Source organism: Dipodomys spectabilis, unplaced genomic scaffold (assembly GCF_019054845.1).
Source record: "Dipodomys spectabilis isolate Male_0828 unplaced genomic scaffold, ASM1905484v1 ptg000092l, whole genome shotgun sequence".
Taxonomy (NCBI): Eukaryota; Metazoa; Chordata; class Mammalia; order Rodentia; family Heteromyidae; genus Dipodomys; species Dipodomys spectabilis.
In genome coordinates, this window is record NW_024870769.1 from 9856500 (window position 1) to 9874304 (window position 17805).

The window sequence follows — 17805 nt, forward strand, 5'->3', positions numbered from 1 at the left end:
CCAATTGCATTATTTCTAAAACCCAGGCTTCTCTACTTTGGGGTCCAGTTAGACCACTTGTTGGTTTCATTGATTCCTTATATGCCTTAGACCTTCTGTGTCTCCATTCTTGCATGTAAGAAATGGACAGAATAATTGGATTCCTGCCATATGGCTAGTGTGAAAATTAAATAATCAAATCATAAAGTATTTTAAAAGAAATAAAGCTTATATTCATGAGTATTAGTCATCTCTATAGTATATGGGAAAAGTTACCTCCATCCTAAAATTTTAACCACATATGCAATACATATAATTCTACATATAATATGCCTTTCTTTATGGTTTGTTTACTTATTGATTTGACAATACTTTGGATTGAACTCAGGGACCTTATACTTTCAAGGTAGGCTCTCTACCACTTAAGTCAAACCTCTTTTTTGTATTTATTATTATCCTAATTGTTGTTATTATTGTTATTGTTATTGTTATTATTATTATTATTAGTGTGTGTGTGTGTGTGTGTGTGTGTGTGTGTGTGTGTGTATACCAGTCCTGGGGTTTGAAGTCAGGGACTGGATACTGTCCCTGAGCTTTTTTACTTAAGGCTAGCATTCTACCACTTGAGCCACTGCTCCACTTCCAGCTTTTTTGGTAGTTAATTGGAGAAAAGAGTCCCAAGGACTTTCCTGCTAGGACTGACTTTGAACAATGATTTTTAGATCTCATCCTCCTGAGTAGCTAGGATTAAGATATGAGCCACTGGTATCCAGCTGCATTTATTATTTTTGAGTACAGATTCCTTTTATGCCTGGGCCAAGTCTGAGCTATGATCCTCCTACATTTACTTCTGTACAATCTCTACTGGTGAGGATAAATGTGGCCCCCAGTGTGCCCAACCACTGGTTGGGATGGTGTCTTATGAGATTTTTGCTAGATTGGCCTGGAATCATGATTCTCTGATCTATGCCTTCCAGGTAGTTAGAATTACAACTTTGAACCACCAATCCCAGTTTCTGTATCTTCTATTTAGTTTTTAAATTATATAACTTCAGTGCTTTCTTTTTTCTGATTTGCTATATATGCTTATTTTCTGAACTTAATTTCCATCTTATTATGCTTTGTTGAAGAAAACCAACAGTTGAAAACTCAGGCAATAACATATTCAAATTGATTTATTAGTGAAAAAAGTCTAGGCTTATGAAGGGAATGAGAGTGCAAAAAGAAATCCAAGGGACAAGAAGCTAACGAGTGCAAACAAAAAATATATTTTATTTTACCTTCTTTTATTTTTATTTATTTTACTTTACTTATATTGTTGTTATTTATTTGTGCTGGTACTAGGGCTTGAACTCAGGGATTGGGCACTGTCCTTTAGCGTTTTTGCTCAAGACTGATGCTCTATCACTTGAGCCACATCTTCACTTCTGACCTTTTTGGTAAGTTACCTGGAAATGATTCTGACAGACTTTCTTGCTTGGGATGACTTTGAACTACAACCCTAAAATCTTAGCCTCCTCTCAGCTAGAATTACACGTGTGAGCACCAACACCTGGCTGGATGTTGCCTTTTTACATGACTTGCTCCCTTGTCTTAGAATGGGTGTTGGGTTCTTTAACATACCATCCCTCTGGACGTTCTTTTTATCCCTTGTATTTTAGCATCTTTTAGAGGTTGGGTTCCTCCAACTGAATAATATCACCTGCTAGCAGCCATCTATGTGTCCCCAGATTATAATTTCCTCCTTATATAAAGTCAATATGTTACCCTTAGGATGGCAAAATTTCCCCTTTGTGGTACCCCTACAGGCAAGGGTTAAGTGGAATAAACTTTGAAGCAGTGTGGGTGAGAACTTTCATTTTCATAGAGTTGGCAGTTTATTATGCAACTAAATTCATTCTCCAAACTAAGCAACTAATCAGTTTACTATTTCATTATATGTTATTATTAGATATGATGTCATATTATATAGCAGTATGCCTATAATGTAGCCTGTGGTATCAATAAAGTCTAATTTGCAAGGTTTCCTATTTTCTTCTTCTTTTTGTTGATACTGAGGTTTGAATTCAGGGTCTCAGCTTGCTTGTTCAAGGCTGGTGCTCTACCCCTTGAGCCACCCATTTAACCTAGCTTTTTTGCTGGTTATTATGGAGTTAGAGTCTTGTGGACTTTTCTGCCCTGGATGGCTTCTAGTTGCAATTCTCTAGGTCTCAGTCTCCTGAGTAGCTATGATTACAGGTATTAGCCCTCTGGCACTATATGAGGTTTTCCACAGAGTCCTGCATATGTATCTCCCTCTGTCTATGCCTGTCTCTTCATATCTCTCCCACTCCCTCTTTCCTTTTCCCTCTCCTTCCCTCCTTCCCTCCCTTCCCTTTTCCCCCCCACCCCCCTAATTCTGAGCTGATCCACTAGAAGGCTCTGTCTTTGGAGAAACTTTAATTTTGCAGGTGTTTAGAGGCAGTGGAAAAAACCTGCCACACAGATGGAGGGGATTTCCTTTATAACATGCATGCAAGCTTCAATGAACGTTTGGGGGAAACACACAGATCAGTCATTTTGCCTCTGTGTTTGTTCACCGCTCAAACTCACAGGACAGCTACTTCTTCTTCTTCTCCTCCTCTTCCTCCTCCTCCTCTCTCCTCCTCCCCCTCCTCCTCCTTTCTCCTCCTCCCCCTCCTCCCCCTCCTCCTCCTCTTTTGTTGGTTGTGGGGCTTGAACTCAGGGCCTGGGCACTGTACCTGAGCTATTTTGCTCAAGGCTAGTGCTCTACCATTTTTTGCCACAGCTCCATTTCTGGTTTTTGAGTGGTTAATTTGAGATAAAAATCTCACAGGATCTTTTTGTCCTGGTTGGCTTCAAACCATGATCCTCAGATCTCAGCCTCCCGAGTAGCTAGAATTATAGGCATGAGCCACTAGCACCTGGCTTTCACAGCTACTCTTCTTCAAGAAGATTCCAAGTAATCCTAAAGGGCATTCTCCAGAATTTGGCAACTGTCAATCATTTACCCAGGTCCCTACAGCAAGGCCTACAACTGTGATCTAAAACAGGCTCCTGAACTTTCCCACCACCTACTCTAACACCACTATTGAACATCTGGATTTCTAGTCACAGCATTACTGATATAATTAGAATATCAAAGGTGAGAATCAGGCATTGATAGTCTTTAAAAACTCCCATGAATTTTCAGTGTGTGCAGTGCATTTGCAAAACTCTTGTCTTTACATTTTTGCAACTGTATTTATTTGATAAGCTTTAATAAACTTCTTTTACTTGATAAATATACAAGTTCTTGATTTTTTTCTTTAACACCTTGTATTTCAGCTAAAGTTAGTTGAGTATTTATTAACTACTAATAATGTGCTAGTTGCTTACACATTCATTTAATTCTCTAATCCTCAGAGGGCCCCTAAGTTGTTAGTTAACTTGTCTTCTCTGTGTTGCAATTAATTAATTAAGTCCCAGATCTTATCTTCCTGTACTAAAGTTCATTCCTTTGTATTATTTGTTCTGGTGTTGTCCTTGATGTAACTTACCTTCACTTTGTCTGGTCAATGAATTATTGCTAAAGCCAATAAACTATCACCAGTAATCAAAATTATACAATTACAAGAGAAGTACCAGATTTGTAAGTATAATTCACTTCTTGATACATATTTTCCCCTGAAATTCTGATACTAACACATAATTGATGTGTAAAGAACACCTAGAAATTGTATATGGGTTGAGATGCTTTTTCCACTTAGCATTCACTGAAACACAAGTATGTTCATTACTTGATGTCCTGGCAAAATGCCAAGAGAAATCCAGATCTGAGATTACTAAGGTCCACATTGTCATCCTCATCCTTGAACTACATACTTATTTCTCCAATTGGTCTCTTTTGTCTGTCTCCATGTTACATTAAAGAATGTGTTGGTCAGCTTTTTGGGGGGTAGAAATAAAATTAGATAAATAAAAAGAAACAAAGTGGCAGCATTGATTATCCTTCCTTTTGTTGCAATGCTAAGATTCAAACCTAGGGCATGGTGTGTGCATGTATGTTCACTTCCCCAAAAGCATGTAACTGGTCCTTATTATGTACAAACTCTATGTTTGAAAATGTGTACATGGAGCTGCATCCTAGTGCAAGCATCTCATATTTGACGTTTTTCACTAAGGTGGGAGAGTTTGAACTCCTCAAAGGGCAAAAGCCTCGGAATATTCTGCCACAGAGCTCCCCAATGGAGGCAGTATACAAAGCATTCCTGGGCCAGCTGTGGGTCTTGAGTACCAGAGACTGATTGTCTCCCTGAAAAGCTTTCCTTGTGTCCTGGTACCGAGCTGACTCTTCTGAACTGACTGTAAGACTGACACACGCTACATCTCTTCCTAGTTGTGCAACCAGTGTCTCTGTGTATGTGTGCTGAGTCTCAGTTGCTATGACAAATATTCGAGATAAGTTATACATAGGAAACATTTCAGAGATTGGCTTACAGCTTTAGACAATTCAATCTACAGTTGCTTGGCTCCATAAGTTTGGCTTGTGCTGGCATGGCACATCATGGTGAGTGTATGTAGAGTATGACACTAGTATATGCCATGGCTTCCAGAAACCAGAGAGACAAACAGGCACTTCAGGTGCATGCTTCCCCCCTGCAATGGCCTAAATTGCTACCAGTAGGCCCTACTTCCAAAAGCTTCTACCAGTTTTTAAGGTGTAGACCACAACAAGCAGAAGCAATCAACTTAATCTCCATTTGGGGAAGTTATTCTATAGGAAAGTGGTTCCTGGAGAAGGATTTGTTTTGACTTGTTGGCTGTCTGTGAAGAACATCAGTATAACCATATAATGGAAATATCCATGGAGGAACTCTTCCTCCACTGTCAGAAGAAGTTTCCTGTCCTCTTGGATTTGATCTGTGTGTCAGTTTTGAAATCAGAATCTACCATAGGGATGACATACTCTTTAAAAACAAAAAAAAGACCTCAGGAAATGAAGCATGAACCACTGAGTACAGTAGAAGTTGCAAACTCCAGGCCTGTTTGTGATGGTGGCTTTCCTGTCTTTCCTTGTGCAATAGCGCAGCAAGTTGAGCCATTTTTTCAGCTGTAGTTCTGGTCTTGAGTCCTTCAGAGTGTTCCATGCCTCAGAACTAGCAATTAACTCTCCCACCCCTCCCCGCCCCATGCCCTAAGCAGTGTCCAGAACTGAGTCTCAAGCAAAGTTAACTGTTATTCTGCCCTTCTCAGCTCAGGGAGGCAATCTGTGCACAAACTATTTCAAGTGCAATATGGCAGACACACTAATTGCTTTTCATATATTCCTAAACTTTCAATTTAAATCATATATTTGGAAGCCTGATTGCTTTTCCTAGAGAGAATTTTCCTTTGCACGCTGCAGAACTTTTCCCTGTGGTCTTGTCTCTTCCAGTTTCTCATTCTGCTTCTGGTAGGAGGGGATGGGGAAGCAAAACAGCAGAGGAATTACACTAAACAAAATGGTTTGGAACTCATGTGCTGTTTTTTTTTTTTGCCTCTTTTCCTATTTTATTGGTGTAAATTAATTGTACGAAGAGGTTTTTCTATGATATTTCCATAAAGATATGGGATATCATTTGATCCACTCTATTATTATACTTTATTTCAGTCCTACTTATTTCCTCCTTTTAAAACAGCATCTATATATATGTGTATATATGCTTTATATACACATATATATGTACTTATATATGATACAAATTCTATATGAAATAAACATGACATATATTATTCATATAATCAATATATTGATATAAATGTTAATATATTATTCATGTCTCATTATATCTTATTAGTTCCTACTGATATTATTATTATTTTTATTATCATTATCATTGTCTCATGCCTAGACTTCATACATGAGTAAAAATGCCTTTGTAGCTTGGCTTATGATATGCAGTTCTATCAATTTTCTTGGAAGATGGCATAACTTCTTTTTCATGGCTAGCTATCATCTGTGTATGGATGTATCTATATATCTTTGTATCTATCTATGTATCATCTATGTATATGTGTATCTATATATCTATTAACTTTCTATCATCTATTTCTGTCTATTATCTATCTATCCATTAGCTATCAATCCATTCATTGGTTGTTGGGCATCTGGACCCTTTGGTCGATTTCTTAGGTTGGCTGTCCTGTAGTACTAACTGCAGTAGGTAGGTAGGTATCATTATTCTGTGTCGAATTATACTCCAGATATATGCCCAAGAATAGAACAGCAAGTCATAAAATAGTTCTATGTTTAGGTTTTAGGCGCCTCCATACCGGTTTCCACAATGGCTGCAATAAGATACACTTCTAACAATAGGATAGAAAGGTTCTTTTGGATCCATACTTGCCATGTATTTCTTGTAATATCCAGTTTTCAATCACATGTTTTTATTAATTTCAGTGTTCTTTATTTTGGTTGATATGATTTAGGGTTTGTTGATCTAATATTTTCAGAGAACCAATTTTTATTTCATCATCCATTTTTAATCCTCATTAATTTCTGTCATAATATTTATTATTTCCTACTTTATGCTAATTGTTTAGAGCATTCTTTTTCTGGGAGTTTGAGTACATCATTAGATTATTTATTAATTTCAGATTTCACTGATTTATGTAAGTGCTCATAGAAAAAACTTTCTCTTAGCACTGCCTTTGCTGTGTTTCAAAGGTACTTGTAAGTTTTGTTTTCATTTTCATTTGCTTCTAGGACTTTTATGTTTTGTTGTCATGGGGCTTGAACTCAGGACCTGGGAGCTGTCCCAGATATTCTTTTGCTTAAGGTTAGTGCTCTATGACTTGAGCCACAGCTCTACTCCTGATTCTAGGACTTTTCAAATCTGCCCTTCCTTCTTCCTTTGTGCATCAGCTGTCCTTAAACAATATATTCTTTAGGTTTCATGTATTTAAATATTTTCTGTAGTGTTATTTGCTGTTGATTCCTTATCTTTCCACTGTGGTCTGTTAAAATACAGAGCATTCTTCCAATTTGGTTTTATCTGTTAAGACTTTCTTTGTGTCCTAAAATTTGAACCATCTTGAAGAAAGTTCTATAGGTTGCTGAAAAGAATGTAAATTTTCCAGTTCATGAAATGTTCTGTGGTGTCTGTGAAGTCTGTTTGACCTATAGTATCATTCAGTTCTGAAGTGACTTTCTTGACAGTTTATATGGATGGCCTATCTGTTAGTGTGAGTGGAGTCTTGAACTCACACACAATTGTGTTTGGATCTGTGCTTTCATTTAGAGTAGTATTATTTTATGAAACTGAGTATGCCTATTTGTGTGTCATATGTTTTATGGTGCTTATGGCATATATTTTCAATCACTAACACTTCTTGATTGATTGGCCTCTTTGTCAATATGAACTTATCTTTTCTGCCTGTGCTACTTCTTCTCTGCTTCTTTACACTGACAGATATGAGTATAGCTATTCTTGCTTGCTGCTGGGCTCCATTTGATTGGAATCTTTTACCATCCTTTAACATTAAGCCATGTTTTCCTTCCCAGGAAGATGCATTTTTTTGTTTTAAAGAAATTGTTGAAACTTGCTTTTTTAATCCAACCTACTAGCCTATATCTTCTGAGTGGAGAATGAAGACCATTAACATTTAGAGTTATTGTTGAAAGGTATGTAGTTAAGTCTTGCCACTTTGCTGTTTTCATAGTGTTTGGATCCACTAGAGGCCTCATTGACTTATCTGCTTTTCTATCTAGTGAGATTTTATTCTTTCCCATATTTTCATCATTGTGTTTGTCTTCCATTTTCTGTGTCTAGGACACTTTTAAGTATTTTCTTCAATGCTTGTTTCATGGTCATGAAGGAATTCGGCTTTTATTTTACATCTAGAGATTTACTTATTAAATTTGAAAGCTATCTCTACAAGATACAATCATCTAGGTTGGCATTTATTTCTATCAGGACTTGAAATACATGATTCCATGCCCTCCTTGATTTGAGTCTCTGTTGAGAAATCTGATGTTATTGCAAGTAAGCAATACTTTGTGTGTTGCTGGGAGCATCTCTTTTGCACTTTTAAATACTCTTTCTTGTTTATATATTTAATGTTTTAAGTATCATATGCCTTGGGGAGTTTCTCTTTTGGTCCTATCTGTTGAGTTTCCTAATAGCTTCCTATACCTACACGACTGTCCTGTTCTCAAGATTTGGGAAATTCTTGTTTTCTTAAGGATGTTTTCTAGTCTTTTAAATTGTGGCACTTGTCTTTCTAGCATGGCCACTATTTGTTGGTTTTTAATGGTTTCCTAGAGGTGTCACATATTTTGTTTATATTCCATGTTTTCTCCCATTATCTTAATGTTCCAATACACTTTATCTTCAAGACCTGATATTCTGTCTTCAATTTGACCCAGTATACCAAAAAAGCTTTCAACTGAATTTATTCAACTTTTTGACATTTTCATTTTTAGGATTTCAACTTAATTTTCTCACAATGTCTACATATTAATTTTATCTTTCATACCCTGAGTTTATCTTTCTTATTTTATTCAGCTGCTTATTTGAATTCTATCTGAACTTGTTATTTGTATTACCTTTGAATTCAGGAGTTTTTACATGTTTAATTTTGTTAGTTATTCTTGCAATCATTCCTCAAAATTTCTTGACTTCAGCCATTTAACTACAATTAGTGTCCTTTGGTATGGTGTTTTGGGAGAGGTAATTCCTTGCTTTAAATAAAATATTTATTATGTTTCTGTGTTTAGATCTGCACGGGATGCCCAAATCTTTTGTTCATTTGAAGTATTGCAATGTTTAGGCAGGAATGGGTAGTGATTGAATTGAGTTATAGCTTCTTGCCATTGGATTTGGATTTTGAGTCTGTAGTCAAACACTCTTTCACTGTCTTCAGATCACTGGGTCTGGCCTCCTGCTAACTTAGACAGAAGAATAAATGTAGAAGCAATCGTGGTTAATAAACCCATTATGAAAACACATAGTCACTAATGAAGAGTAATTGTCTCCTGGTGCCAGTGGCTACTGAGGAGGCTGAGATCTAAGGATCATGGTTGAAGCTAGCCTAGGAAAGAAAGAAAGTCCATGAGACTCTTTAATTTACTATCAAAAAAGCTGTAAGTGGAGCTGTGCCTCAAGTGGTAGAGCACTAGACTTAAGAACCAAACCTCATAGTGCCCAGGCCCAGGCTCAGAGGTAGTGCCAGGTGGGAACTGTATCTCATATGTGTAATCCCTGTACTTAAGAGGTTGTAACAGATGGACCAAAAGTCCAATCTGAGTCTAGTGGGGAGAAACTATATTAAAGATCAAAAGAAGAAGATGAATAAACATAAGAAAATCAGAATCAAACTCAGAGGTCAAGTAATTAGATCAAAAGGTTAAATTAGAAGCTGTATATAAGAAGTATAAAAGAAGGAAAAGACTATATAAAATCCAAAATATTATAATGTGAATATTTAGACCAATCACCAGAAAACTGAAATAATTAAAACAGAGGAAAATAAAAAAGAATATCATTAACTCTCCTCATGTAAACCCAAATTTTAAAATTATTTTTACTAAAAAATAAGGCTAGGTTCCAGTCTTTCATGAGTGCTATTTATTTGTGAGTACTATAGTTCAAATTTTTTGGTGCTGGCAGTTTTTTCTTTCTTTTGATAATTCACAGATGAGTTTCCAGGCAGGTGTGATTGGCCTCTTATTTTCCTTTAGCAACCAAAAGTCAGATTATCTGGGGAGAAAACTGGATGAGGTTGTTTATAACCTGTTGGACATCAGGTCCTGGGCTCTTGGTCCATTAATGATCTGGTCTGAATTGGGGGAAGTCCTATGGCTTTCACCACTGTGAGAGAATAGTTCTACAGTTTTTTGAGCTGTGCCCAGCTGGGAGGTTGCTCAGATTCCCACTTGGTAACTTGAATGAGATTTTTTTCCCTCCATATCTCTAAATTGGATCTCTCTCTCTCTCTCTCTCTCTCTCTCTCTCTCTCTCTCTCTCTCTCTCTCTCTCTCTCTCTCTCCCTCTCCCTCTCTCTCTGTCTTTCTCTTGGGCACTCCATTGTGTGCTCCCATTTAGATTGGAGGTATTCAATGCCTCTCAGGAAGGAGGGCCAAAGTACAACGGAATGCTGCAGTGGGGTCTAATTAATCTGAGACTATGTTCCATAATGAGCCTAATGTTAATTATGTTATTTTTAATGGGACTTTCTTTTTTTCTCCAAGTGAAGGCCAGGCCCTCTGCAGTTATCTGGCCTATCTCAGCTTTGGCAATGGGCTCTTTGCCTGGGCATTTAGGGATCCAGCTATCTTCCTTCCTTTTTCAACATCTGACTCCTGTTAGAACACCTGCTTAGCAATCACAAGACCCTGATTTCAAACTTCAGTTACAAAAAAAGTGAAATATTAGAAAACCATCTCAAACAAGAATATAGGATATTCACAGGAAGAAGGATGACATTTGCTAAAACCTAACACAACTGTGAATGCTAGTGTGTGTATTAATGCTGAAGTGATTGTCAGAGTTATGTGTGGGGTATCATTTCATTGTTTTATCAAGATCAAATATCTTCCTTATGAAACTGAGCTCAACAGTGAGTCATGGATGTAAAAGACATGGAAATTTAAGATAATAGCCCAATATGCGCTTGAAAAAAACCTTTTTTGAACCTTATAGTAAAGTGTGTCAGCATGCCCTATGCATCTGTGTTTTCCTGTTAAATCCTAGAAGAAAAAATTAGACTGCATCCTCCTTTACGTTTTTAACATTTGGGTTCTAGTGACTATTTCACAATTAATGATTTCAATTTCCCTTCATTCTCCTATTAACTCTTTAGTGCTACAAATATCCCAGGATACACAGGCAAGGTTCATTTCACTGCCACCCACCCAGCAAATACTTCTCTTCCACCAACAACACCATCGCAGGACTCAGAAGTGAACCGGTAAGGATGAATCCTATTTGCTCACATATGTTAGAGGTAGACATCCTAATTATGGTGGTTCCATTATAAAACAATTGCCTAAATTCTAAAAGCAAATTGACATTGCTCAAGAAGAATGGGACATGACGTCCAAAAAAAAAAAAAAAAAAAAAGAGATGAGTTAATTTTCCTGCACAGGGGAACATTAGTAGACTTTCTACATGTTTTTCTTGTCAATCTTGCTCAAAGTTAACACTGAAAAATAAATATAGGTTAATGTTCATGTGGCATTGGTAATCAGGTATCATAAACATCTGAAGCCTGTCAGGCGTCAGGATCTTGGTCTCTTGGACTCACAGTTTTGCACATCATTTGTCCTATATCACCAGAGGGTTCTACAAAATATCACATTGGACAAACTTTTGTGAGTAATCATTAAGTTTATTTAAAAGATGATGATATGTAGAAAGGCATATGTATGTTTAAACTCTTAAGTTTTACAAACTGAAAACAGAAAACAATAAATGAAAAGAAGTGGAAGATTACTTCATTGGAAGACACCAGTGAGGCGCAGCACATTATTTCTCATTATAACTCAACTGTGAAAGCATTTGGTAGAGTCTTGGCCTTGCAAAAAAAAAAAGATGACACAGTATTGAAGATGCAAATGAAACCTGAAACTAGAGGCAAGTGTAAAGGACTAGGCTAACATGGTAGGCAACCATTGAAGAGAGAGGAGAGGCAAATTTTCTGTCACAATGGTGCCTTTTTCTCCTAGATCGCATGGCTTCAGAAAAGGATTTATTCATTTATCACATATTCATGCAACACTAACTCTGGTCTTGCACAGACAAGGCACTGGATGCACAGGGTGGAACAAAAAAGACTCTAGCTCTCAGATACTGCTATCTCAGGGTAGGAGATAGATACTAAAGAAGCACACAGATAGCTAACAAAATGAAATAATTTTGTTTATTGAAGTATGCTATGATGAAGACAAATTGTTGTCATAGAGAGATTGTGCCTCAAGGTCTTAATGGCTCTCTGAGGGCTGATGCTGATGTTCTGGTAGAGCCCCTTGCCTTCATGGCTGAGAGTAGAACAGTGGCCATGAGCCATGTTCTTGGGCTATGGTTCCCAGTTCACCCAGCTATTCAATCTCTCATTCACTAATCTATCCTTTGAATAATTCTTACATTCTCTGATTTGAGTCAACAAGCATCATCTGTGCTACAATAATTCACAGGAACTAAGTTTGTTGAAGGTAGCTCAGGATCTTGTGTAGAATGAGAGACTGAACTAGATACAAATAATTCTTTGTATCTAGATGAGGATGACAGTGAGCATCAGGTACTGATAACCACTATGCTGCTCTCATGCTTTCTAGACTCCAGCCAGTCCCCTTGGGTGTGGTGACATTGACTACCCATGTCACCATCCCAGCATCCCATGAAGAAATTGAGGCACAGACAAGCTGTGTGGGGGTTTCAGTTCACTTAAGCAGACATCACAGAAATAATTCAAGGTGATTAATGGAAGGACAGGCTTGACCTGCAGGGTACTTGAGGGCTGGGCTGCTGCAAGTGTGCAATACTGAGTATACTTCAGGGCGCAGCAGTAATCAACTAGCTCAGGGAAGATCACCTCTAGTCCTCCTTGTGTCACTGTGTGCAGTTCTCTATATCTTCCTGCCCTGTGTATGCCCTTCTATATGGGCAAGGATTGAAGGAGAGGAAAGGTGACCCCATGGAAAGAGTTTCCTATGTCACTTGAATTTTTGGTTTAAGAGTTGTGTAGAATCTCCAACCATCTGATATTATACATCTGAAAAAAATGGGTCACTGGCTTTCTAGATTAATATTTTGCCTTCAGTCTATGCTCAAAACATCCTTTTCCACTCTCAATATTTATATTTATAGGAAAAATAAAATTTCTTTTGTATGTCCAAATTAACATGATGTTATGGAGAAATGTAGAAAGTACAAGTGGTCACTTTAGTGAAACAAATGAACAAATCCATCATCTCATCATGGTTAATCATTCCTCATCACCATCCAAGGTACCAGCAGCTATAAAACTATTCATGTGACCTGATGACAATACACCATTAACACCTATTGCTCTCATGTCTAGATATCTAGACTGCTTCATCCTAAATAGTGCTGTATTTTAGCCACAGGTTTCCCCAATGGCCCACCATTCATAATTACTGTTGTTGTTTTTTTTGTCAGTTATGGGGCTTGAACCTTGGGCCTGTGCGCTGTCCCTCAGCTCTTCAGCTCAAGGCTATCACTCTACCACTTGAGCTACAGCGCCACTTCCATAATTACTGTTTTGATTTCTGTATTTCCAGCATTTGATTTTGAAGAAAAACAGCAAGTTCACATATAAGTGAGATTATGCAAAAAAAAAAAATTTCTGTGTCTAGTTTATTTCACTTTGCATAAGGTCCTCCAGATTCATCCAGGCAATATCAGGATCTCCTTTCCTAAAGCAGAATAGTATTCTTGTATATTGAATTAATACACACAGAGAGAACACATTTTTATTATTTCATCTACACATAGTCATTTATTGTGAGTAAAACTGTGCTGAATATGGCGTTTTAATAAGATGGTAATAAGATGTCTTAATAAAATATTTTTCATCTTCTTTGAATATATACACTGTGTCTGAATGTACTTTTATACCTAACTGTTGATGGTTCTCCATACTGTTTTCCACAATGGGTATAACAATGTACAAAATTTTTACCAAAAAATGTGGCATGGTTCCCTTTGATCTATACTACCTCAATACCTATTATCTTTTGTCTTTTTGATAGTACCTATTCTAATAAGTGTGAGATTCTGCTGTGAATTTGATTCACATTTCTCTTGGGTACTGAGGATCTTTCATATATCTATTGGCCATTTTTTTGTATTCTTTGAAGAAATATCTATTTAAATCTTTTATTTATTTTGAAATTGGGTTATATGTGTCTTCTGCCACAACATTATATGAGTTCTTTTTTTGTATATTTCCCAGTCCATATATTTCCTACTCATATTTATGGTTGTTTCTTTTTCTATAACAAGCTATTTCGTTTGGTAAAGTACCATTTATTTACTTTTGATTTTGTAGTCTGATCCATGTTAAGACACATTTTTGAAATGCTGTAAATCCAGTTCCAAAAGTAGAACTTGTAGGCATTTAGATAATTGACATCTTTTACTATGTATGTAGGACATAATGAAGAATTGTCCAAAATAAATACGTCATTATATCTATCATCTAGTCTTTCTATTAAAAAAAAACGACTGGGATAGAACCTTATGGCAGGATAGATCATGATTTTAAAAGGATATAACTCAAAGATCTTCATTAACAAAGACAACATTTCTAATTCCTTACCTTTTTATTCAGAGTTTGTGTTATCACTCAAATAACCAGATATCTTAACACATCTAGCACATCTCCACAATCATCCAATGTGTAAATCACTCAATGAATGTCCTTTTATCTTTCAGCTAAATCTTTACTTCTAAATGGAAAAATAACTCCCCAGTGCTACAGCCTCAGAAAATAGTTTAAGCTTTGTGGGGTTGTTCACACACAGAATGCAGACTAATGGCTTACCCTTGAGGAGAACCTCACAATTACTTACAATACATACATGGAAGCCATCTCTTACCAGAGAGCAGGGACATAGAAACATGAGAAGTGGCTTATCTGGGGTTCTTATTTTAGGGGTGCAGGTAAAATTGGGAACAAGGACAGCAACCTGAGTGTATCCTTCAACTAAGGGGTGGCTCATGTTAGATCCACACTGCCCAGTCTATACCTCTCCCAACCTTCACAATAGCTCCTGGCAAGGTGGTGCTCTGGCCTGAGAAAGTACAGTGAGGAGGGGGAGGAAGTGTTTTAAGTTCAAAACCACCCTGGACTAACATAGAAGAAGATGCCTTCTCCTAAGAAGAAGAAAACTATACCATCTATATTCAGCCTGTCCATTGGGATTAGACTATTGGGTAACTAAGCCTCTCTACCAGGAAGGGTTCCTTCTGATTTTTCTGGAAAGTTCTGGTAAATGTGGAGCTCAGGTGTTTGTCTGTTGAGGCTCATAAGAACTTACTGAGCTAACTTCCTCCTGATATGACGGATGCACATTTCTGTTATTCAAAGCATCTCTACTCATCCTTTCTGCTCCTCTGTAATCCAGTCCTCCCCTATTAGGAGCATAGACCCATCCTTGTAGTGGCCTTGTCCTAATCTTTTAGTATGACATTTGCTTCCAGTCCTTTCTTGTGCCACCATGCCCTCCCTTCTCTCCCTTTCCTTTCCTCCCATAATGACACACTTTGATTTACTAAAAAACTAAGCCTTCTAGCTGAGCACAGATGTCTCAGGCCTATAATCCTAGCTACTCACAAGGCGGAGATATGAGAATCATGGTTTGAAGCCTGCCTGGGCAGGAAAGCCTATGAGATTCTTATGTCTAATTAATCACAGAAAAAGGTGGAAGTGGTGCTGTGGCTCAAGTGGTTGGGCACTAGCTGTGAGCAAAAAGGCGTTCAAGACAGTGTCTCGACCCAGAGTTCGAGCCCCAAGGCAGGCAAAACAAAAGAACTCAGCCTTCCCTCTGAGCCATGGATCCTATTCAGTTCTGACTTCTCCCTATTTACATGGCATCTGTATCTAGTTACCCCCAGTTGACCTGTGTTTATAGAAACATCCAGTTGTCTCTCCCTACCATGCCCCTCTCAACTGCCCTTCTGTTCCTCCCTTTCACTTCTTTTTTAAATGTTATTGTCAAAGTGAAGTATAGAGGGGTGACAGTTACATAAGTAGGGTAGTGAGTATATTTCTTGTCAAACTTGCTATCCCCTCCCTCAATTTTCTCCCTCCCTTTCACTTCTAAATGTCCTTAAGAAGTAGTCACACTTGCTTCTGGCTCCTTGCCTCTTTTTCAAACCTCTTCTCCCATCTGGATTCTGATGGTACCAGAGACATGAGGTACTCTTGCCTACAAGATTGTGGGCTGACAGGGGACAGGAGCACTGACAACTGCACTGATGTTTCTTTATGCAGAGGTTAGGGACAGTGCATCTGCCATCATAGATCTCAGTTTCAAGAAAGACTGCAGTGGTGGCTTTGAGTCCTTAGATTGCTGAGTTTTGGCTTTCAGTGTTAAGGGACCTCAAGCTCACATGTTCACCCAGGGGTGTAGCCTCTACAATGTTCCTTAGTATTTAACCAGGGGTGTAGGCTCCCCAACGTGCCATAGGGATCATACTGGGTTAGGACACAAAATAGAAAAAAAAAGAGACAGGTGCAGGAGATGCAAAGTGAGGAGATGGGGGTGTTCATGAGCCAGAGAAGAAGATATATTGTGGATGTCTAAATTTTTGAGTAGGGGAACAAGGGTGCAAATGTTTCCCCAGATCTTTTCTCCATTACAGTTCCCTCACACCACAGTATAACCTCTGTAGAAACTGGGCTCCTGACTCCAATTTTTAAAATCAAGATATTCATATAAATGTATATTATACCTACACACAACATCATGGTACTCACAACATAAAACAAAGCCCTGTGGGGCAGAGTACCTGCGTAAGGTCTCTTCCCCACACTAATTCCGAAACTATGACTTGCCCAGAATTCACACTGAGAACACACAAGTGAAATCATGGCCCATTCACAACAGAAACGTACCAGGCTGAGGCTTCAGGGCTTGTTCATGACAGCTTGGTGCATATCAATACGAGCAGTACCACCTCCAAGCAACATAAGGAGTTCCAGAACCCAAGGGGTAAAAGATCACCCATATTGCTTCATATTTTCATGGTTACATTATTTCTTTTAATCCCCATGACAGTTTTTGAATGGCAAATTTCCTCCTACTGTGTAGGTCAGGAAACTTAAGTCCCATTCTGTTTGAGCAGAGAGCTTCAACTTGGCAGAAAGAGGGACAGATTTTGCCCTCTGCTTCCATCCCCCCCTCATCTGGTGGTTGCCTTCAGTTCCAGTCCCAAGCTCCCCCATTCTCAGCCACCAACTTCTCCCTAGACCCCTCACCGTTGCACCACATTTTCCCGTTTGTTCTTTGCCATCTCTCCCTGACCACACAGGACTCCATGAGGATGTCTTTCCTCCAGGTAGACATACTTCCTGGGTTTCCCTAGCACCTCAGTTGCCCATCCCATCAGAGACTTTCTATCAATTGACTTCCTATCTCTAGGTTCACCTCCTTTCTTAGCCTCTACCACATCCCTAGGCACAGAGAATTTCAATAACTGAAACAGGATCAATATAATGCGTGTATTACAATGACACTAAATGCATATGGAGTTGGTCATTTTTAGCATTCCTTTCTATTCTCTTTCTCACACACATTCTTTCCTCTATTCTTTCTCCCTCCCTCCTTCCTTCCCTCCCTCCCTCCCTCCCTCTCTTTCTCTCTCTCTCTCTCCCCTCCCTACATGTCTCCCCACTCATCCATTTATACTAGTTGGGGAATAGATGTTATATGCTTTTATGTTGATTATATGTCATCTCTTCCTCTATCTGTTGTAGCATTTTGCGGACAGGCATGAAAGTGGACCTCTTCCGTCACCAGGCACCACTATCCAGAATGGTCACCACTGTGAAACCCTACAACCCCTTCAACAAGAAGGAAAAAGTAACTATAGACTACTAGTGAAGGAAACCACACCAACCAGTAGGGAGAGGGTGGGGGAGGCTTCTAAGTCCCCCCCCCCCACCAGGGGGGAAAGACATTGTGCATAGACTGATGGGAAAATAAAAATGCCCATCAAGTTCCAAGTGCATCCATGTAAGTCGTGGTGTGAGTCCTGGCTCCAGCGCAGGCATGTTCCTCTCCCAACCACTGGCCTATCAGCTAGGCCTGCGATGCCCTACTCTATGATGACAATT

General features: G+C 38.4%; 1 protein-coding gene across 1 annotated transcript in view; it reads left to right on the forward strand.

Moving 5' to 3' along the window:
* Spata48 (spermatogenesis associated 48) overlaps positions 1-17569 on the forward strand; it is a 47605-nt gene extending 30036 nt beyond the window's left edge. Inside the window, exons 8-9 of the mRNA XM_042685068.1 lie at positions 10804-10911; positions 17446-17569. Of these exons, the coding sequence (XP_042541002.1) occupies positions 10804-10911; positions 17446-17569 (232 nt within the window). The remainder of the gene's footprint in view (positions 1-10803; positions 10912-17445) is intronic.
* The last annotated feature ends 236 nt before the right edge of the window (positions 17570-17805 follow it).